The following is a 7192-nucleotide window of genomic DNA, read 5'->3' as shown; positions in this document are numbered from 1 at the left end:
GACCGAAACTAGACCATATGCAATGGAAAAGAAGCCATCGATAAAGTTGAACCGAGATGAATTGACAAAGACGATGAATAAGGCCCTTAAAGAAGGGGATAAGACCTCCGAAAAGGAGGAGTAGGAGGAGGAGGAGGAGGAGGAGGAGGAGGAGGAGGAAGTGGGTTCCACTTCATCATTCTCGACAGACATTGGAAGCTTTTGGGTTATCTTCAAGGAGAGAGAAGTACTTGGTTTTGATTGACTTTGTTTGAATCTAATATATACTTTCTAAGTAAATCTGAAATGCATTTTCTAAATTAACAAAAGCGAGGAATAATTTTTTTGCCCAAAAACATTTAATAAAATGACTCATTCGATCTGCATGCTTATCATAATTATATTTCTCGAATTGCTAGCGCTGAAGTTGAATTGCACCCATTTATTAAGTAGATAATTAAATATAAACAGGTTTTTGTTGAGTTGAATTGAATTTTTGAATTTCTGATCGACCTGATTTGGTTTGCCTCCAAGACCCAAATATATACTCACATTTAAAAAAATTAAAAAATTAAAAAAGGAAAGGAAATAGTTTTTTTTATCCATATAGGCAAATACTCTTATATATTCCTCAAACAAGCTCCCAAGTTCATACAACTTATTATCCACGTACTACAAGGGAAGAGATCCAAATGTAAATGAATACAACAATTCAATGTACATATATTGGGAGTGTACTTATTCTTACTGTGCTTACTAAGTAATGAACATATTACATACCACTAAAATATATCTATGCCCTATACACACAAAATTCTTGGAGATTACATTGTTCAAACATAATCTACAGACTTGGAAAGAAGGTTATTCATAATGGGGCGCGCCTTACACATGGCCTCTAGTGCCACAGCTTTGGGCATGGTGATCCCATTGCCTTCACCCATATCTATTACTTCGTCCCCAACCCTCTCCCACTCAAAACATTGAATCAAACACCCCAAGGCCAACCCCACCGTCCGTTGCGCGAGTCCAGCCCCAGGACATGCCCTCCTCCCCAGCCCGAACGGCATCAACTTGTGCGCGTTAGTCTCGCGGCACTCAAATCTCTCAGGCTTAAAACTTGTCGCGTCATCCCACACCTCTGGGTCTCTGTGTATGGCCCATGCATTCACCAATAACATCGTGTTACGTGGTACATCATATCCTCCCACGGTACAGTCCTCTGAAGACATGTGGGGTAGTAGCAGTGGAGCTGAAGGGTACAATCGAAGGGTCTCCGAGATTATGCTTTGAAGGTAGCGCAGTTTAGACACATCTGGTTCGTCTATCAAAATCTCCTCCCCAATTTGATTGTCCAACTCAGCTCTAACCTTCTTCAACACAACAGGATGGTTGAGCAAATTGGCCATTGCCCACTCTAACGTCACTGCTGATGTGTCAGTCCCCGCAAGTAACAGGATCTGCTCATTATACATTATTAATTACTACAAGAGTTGGAAAGGAAAAATGGATTGATTATTAAGGATAGCGAGTATTATATATAACTGACAAAGATTTTATGACAGGCTGTAAAAGACGTCATAAGATGTTGAGTCAATTCTATGTCACTGCCGACACTGGGCTCCAATCCCATTAAATACTAGACATGCATGAAGCCACGTTTCGCACGAGCGATTCCGATGAAGGGATCTATTTTTACATCCTTATCCATTTTCGGATAGTAATGTAGTAATACAATAAAAGAAAAAGACAAATAAATCTAAAAATTAATTATTTCATAATTATAAAATGCAATATTAATTTGTAGGTGGAGTTACCAAAATAAGGCCTTTGATAATCTGGTCAGTGTAGTAATCCGGCTGGGATTTCTGCAAGGAAAGCAGATGGTCGATCATGGTGTTCCCTTCCTCCTTACCCTTCTTCTCGTCAACAAGAGCTTGCAAGAAGGCATCCGTCTTGTTGGCAAGCCTCATCAACCTCTTCTCCAAACCCCCGTGATCAATCCACCGCAACATGGGCACGTATTCATGAGGATTCGACGCCCCTGCATTTTCGAAAGCCTCTTTCATTATCTCCTTAAACTGCCTCGCCTCTTCTTCGTCCTTAACGTCCTCCCCGTACCCGTAGTACCGCTTCCCTGCCACCATTCTCATTATGCTGTTAAAGGTGAGATCCGAGAACATTGATTTCAGCTCAACCTTGGCGAAATCTTCACGCGAGTTACGTGAAAGTTTGCGCAACAAGCGCTTGACCTCGTCCCGTCGGATGCCCAAGAAGGTGTTGAGGCGGTTGGTTGAGAAGATCTCAAGGGAGCTGATGCGGCGGAGGTTGCGCCAGTGGTCGCCGTAAGGGGATGCTGCCATGGTGGTGTGGTTGTAGCCCAGGTGCTTGGTCGCTAGGGAGGGAGGACGGTTGGCTAAGACGACGTCGTTCTTGGTGAAGCATTCCTCGACTGCGGATGGGGACGATACAATAACCACCAGGCGGGAACCGAATCGGAGAGAGAAAATCTGGCCGTATTTTTGCGAAAGGGTCTGGAAAGTACGGTGGAGGGGTTTTTTAACAAGATGGAGATGACCAATAATTGGGAGAGAAGGTGGGCTGGGAGCGAGGTGCTTGGGTGTTTGACGGTAGGTCAGCTTGAAAGCAACAGCGACGAGGAGAAGAGAGAGGGCAATGGATGAGTAGTATAGCAACATGTCTTCCATGTTTGCTCCTCCAATTTGGGTGGTTTGGAAATCGTCTTTCCATTCCATGCATGTGGCTTTTTCTAGATTATGTCAAACTTTTATAAATACCAATTAATTTTAGTAAATAAAAATTAAAGCAGATATATATATATATATATGCACTGGGCAGTAGTAGTTTAATCTCCTTTAATTTGCTCTTTCGTCATCGCACAAGTCATCCTTGGCATGCGTTTCATTTTGGCTATGTGGTGCGCACTAGCTAGCCTCTACTTAATTAGCATTATCTTTAAAGCTTCCTGCTCTTTCACGGGAAGCTCACGATGAAGCCGCCTTGCACGAGCCATGGAGGTTGGTTTTTATATGTATATATATATATGTACACCATAAACACTCGATCTGTTTGATGAAAAAACAAATCAAATGCTTTCAAGCTAGCTTACTTATTTTCATGCTCAAAAATCATAATAATAATATGGAGAACTACGAACACTCTTTTCTCCTTACAAAAATTTGGAGTAATTATTTTTTCTCCTTATCAACTATAAAAAAATGCATGATGCCTCCATGAAACTATCAATTTGGTTAAAAAAGAGCATTCAACTACTACAGTTACATGTTTTATTCCTTTCTGTCAATCTAACTCATGAAAAAGCTTAAATATCCTAACTCAATTTCAAAAATATATAACTAAAATACCCTCAACTCAAAAAATAAATAAATAAATAAAAACTAAGGAAAAGGAGTGGCTGCCGGAGGGGGTGGCAACCACTCCCTTAGGTGGACGGGGTGGCCTGTGAGCCACCCTCAAAGGTGGGTCCAACCACCTCCACAACTTGGGGGGCCGCACAGCCACCCTGCAACTTGGGAGTCGCGTAACCACCATAGGTCTTTTTGGGATGGCCATGCCTTAAGTCGAGGTGGCTTGCAAAGGTTGCTCGCGGCCACCTCTGGAGTGGCCGTGCAGCCACCCTTGGAAAAATTTAGGGTGGCCGCATGGTCACCCTAGGTTCCGAAGTGGCCGTGCGAGCCACCCCCACTCCCAAAGGGGGTGGTGCACGCTCTCCCAAAGGGGGTGGCAGCCACCCCGTTTTCCCTTCTTTTTTTTTGCTTTTTTTTGTTTTTTTTTTATTTATTAAATATATTAGTTTTAATATTTTTTATTAATAAATTTAAACCAAATGTTTTATTTTTTATCAATTGAGGGTATTTTTGTCTTTTAATCAAAATTAACGTCCAAAACTGGCATATTCCGTCCATATTAACGGGTCTGACTGACGGAATGGGGCAAAATGTGTAAAGTTGGTAGTTGGATGCTCTATTTTGGTTAAGTTGGTAGTTCGAGGGGGCATCACGCATTTTTTGATAGTTAATGAGGGGAAAAGGTAATTACTCCTAAAAATTTAGTTTTCAAAATTTTGAAAATAAGTACTTAAGAAGAAATAACAATGTTACCTTCTATTCAAAGCCCCGTTATCCCCATGCTCAGTAACTTGTTCAATTATCTCGTCGCATTTATTTGCTGCCTTGCTGGTACTCTCGCCGCCTTGTCCTCGAAGAGATGTGGATAGTCATCTCGTAAATTATCAAGAGCATCATAGTTGATGACTTGATGTGAATTTTAAATGTACTCGCAAGTGCACAAACCGTTTGCAGTTAATGGATTGCAAGTGCGAGGTCAATCCCACAGAGAATTGTATTTTTGAAAACAAATTTATGACTAAATTAAATCTAATCCTAACCTAATTCCAAAAATTAAGAGATTGTTTTTTTTGAATAAAAATCAAAAGCATAAACAAAATTAACTAGAGCGAATGTAATCAAATAAAAAAAAGCACTAAGGTATCGGAATCTGCACTCACAAACTCATAGCAACATATATTCCCATGATCAATAATATTTCCCAAAGTTCTCACAATAAAATCTTAAGTGTGTTTTACTTTTGCTTCAAACAGTTAATCAAAACCATCACATGTATCCATTCTTTACACAAATCACAAAAGAAATCCAATTTAAATCAAATCATCAAGTGTATCCGTAAATCACAGTAAGATATCTAATTTAAATCAAAACATCAATTGTATCCGTAGAATAAATCACAAGGGATATCCAATTTTTTTAAACAAAGAAAACCAAGTACAAATAATTTTATAAAACTATCTTAAATCATCAAATGTATCATTGAATCACAAAAGATATTCAAGAATCATTCCACAAAATTGAATTGAAGTAAAACAATTGGAAAATCATACTCATTAAACTTGGAAAATATTACATCACATGAGAATAATGTTGCTAATTATAAGTGAGGCTTCATCCTCAACCTTAGTTGAGGGTTTAGCCTCTCATGACTAAAAATAACATGCTAACTTTAATTAAAAACATCAAAATAAAAACTTACAAAAAGAAAACGTTGCAGAAGAATGGAAACGCACGAACTACACGCAAATTTGCTCTCTAGCTTCACACACTTTTTCTTGAGGTTTAGAGGTCTATTTATAGGAAGAAAACAAACCCTAGAAGCCCTAGAATTTATAGTAAAATCGGAGGTTAGTCTTCTAATTTGAGTAGGAGACTCAAAACTCAATCCAAGAAACTAGGAAAATGATTCCAAATTCGTCCAAATTTGCAGTTTTTGGTTGCGGGGTGATTTTGGTATAACAAACGTCCGAATTAGGGGAATTGTATTTCACAATGATTTGTAGTACTTTGAGTTAGCTTTCCAACGTCCCTTGATTCATCTTAATCAGAAACTTGAGATGAAAGTTATGGTCAAAATACTATGACATATGCAGAATCTAAATTCTAATCCAATCAGATTTTAACTCCAATTAGAGAAATTTCGATTTAGTCATCTCTTTGATTTGTTTGAACATAACTACATCATCTATGTCTTTTCAAAGTGTTATTTCTTTCACCTTAAAGCTATTGTTTTCTTTCAATGACCAAAACTAACAAAAAACATTAGAAAATAACAAAACTAAAAGTTTAGTAAATACAAATTAAGGGGTTCATATATGTAATATTTGGTACTCATCATCAATCTTGACTCCCAAATCTATCAAGTCACAAAAAGAGTAGTTCCATACACAATCTATGTATAGCTACAAATAATACGTTACAAATAAAAAATCTTTGACAAGGCCTAGTTTGACGACCCCTTCCCTCCCCTTTCCATTCTTTTTACTTCACCTTCCGTGCTATCACGTGATAAATCCACGCTTCAGTGAGTGCGTATATATATATATATATCATATATGTACTGTGCAGAAGTAGTTTAATCTCCTTTAATTTGCTCTTTCGTCATCGCATAAGTCATCCTTGGCATGAGTTTCATTTTGGCTATGTGGTGCGCACTAGCTTCTACTTAATTAGCATTATCTTTGAAGCTTCCTGCTCTTTTACAGGAAGCTCACGATGAAGCCGCCTTGCGCGAGCCATGGAGGTTTTTATATGTACACCATAAACACTCGATCTGTTTGATGAAAAAACAAATCAATTGCTTTCAAGCTAGCTTACTTATTTTCATGCTCAAAAATCATAATAATATGGAGAACTACGTACATTCTTTCTTCCCTATAAAAATTTAGCATTCAAAACTTTGAAAATAAATACTTAAAGAAATAACAATGTTACCATCTATTTAAAGTCTCATTATCCCCATGCTCAGTAACTTGTTCAGTTATCTTGTCGCATCTATTTGCTGTCTTGCTGGTACTCTTGCTGCCTTGTCCTCGAAGAGATGTGGATAGTCGTCTCGTAAATTATCAAGACCATCGTAGTCGATGTTGCCCACAATATACCGATCATCATCAATCTTGACTCCCAAATCTATCAAGCCACAGAAAGAGTAGTTCCATATACAATCAGAATATAATTACAAATAATAAGTTACAAATAAAAAATCTTTGACAAGGCCCCGTTTGGCAACCTCCTCCCCTCCCATTTTCATTCTTTTTACTTCTCCCAAAAACTATTAACTTCAAAACATTCTTAACTTTTTTCATTTTTTATATTACATCAACAATTTTTTATTACTATTTAAATAAAGAAACCCACTACAATACAAATTTTTTTTTTTTTTTTCACTTTTTAATAGAAAATATTTCTACTTTATATTGTAAGATATTGTCTCCATATATAGCCTATATGCCACATATACAGTGTTTATTATAAATATAATATACGGTATTACGGTTAGGTAATTTAATTAATTAAATTACCATAATGGAATCGTTTTAATTGATTTAAAATCAATTAATAATATTGTTTCCTTGATGGGAGGAACAATACGGTATTTACCATATTTGAGGGTCCCTGACCTAGCCTGTGTACACCATCAGTACGGCAATACAGTCATAGGCATAGGTTAGAAGATCTCTCAAATAATCTTTTCTTGTTCTTCAGATGGATCGTGGAAACGCTTTAGCAAATATGGCTAGACGTAAGCCTGAATCCTGTCTTATTTATTTTTCGCTGCGCATGTTAGTTTAAGCAATATGTTGAATATTTTTAACATGTGGTAT

The 7192-nt window shown here is 37.5% G+C and overlaps 1 protein-coding gene across 1 annotated transcript; it reads right to left on the bottom strand.

Moving 5' to 3' along the window:
- Positions 1-550: 550 nt before the first annotated feature.
- Positions 551-2778, bottom strand: LOC133866031 (cytochrome P450 81E8-like). The gene is made up of 2 exons (XM_062302597.1): positions 1797-2778; positions 551-1439 (listed from the first exon to the last, which is right to left on the bottom strand). The coding sequence occupies exons 1-2, from the start codon at positions 2733-2735 to the stop codon at positions 813-815; spliced, it is 1566 nt and encodes a 521-aa protein (XP_062158581.1). The 5' UTR covers positions 2736-2778; the 3' UTR covers positions 551-812.
- Between the last annotated feature and the right edge of the window lie 4414 nt (positions 2779-7192).

The sequence above is a fragment of the Alnus glutinosa genome, chromosome 4 (genome assembly GCF_958979055.1).
Source record: "Alnus glutinosa chromosome 4, dhAlnGlut1.1, whole genome shotgun sequence".
Taxonomy (NCBI): domain Eukaryota; kingdom Viridiplantae; phylum Streptophyta; class Magnoliopsida; order Fagales; family Betulaceae; genus Alnus; species Alnus glutinosa.
This window is presented reverse-complemented; position numbering and strand designations above follow the sequence as displayed.

Coding starts and splice junctions, on each gene's coding strand:
- LOC133866031 (XM_062302597.1), bottom strand. CDS start 2,735: ATGGAATGGAAAGACGATTTCCAAACCACCCAAATTGGAGGAGCAAAC. Junction 1,440..1,796: donor TTATCAAAGGCCTTATTTTG/GTAACTCCACCT, acceptor TATAATGAGCAG/ATCCTGTTACTTGCGGGGAC.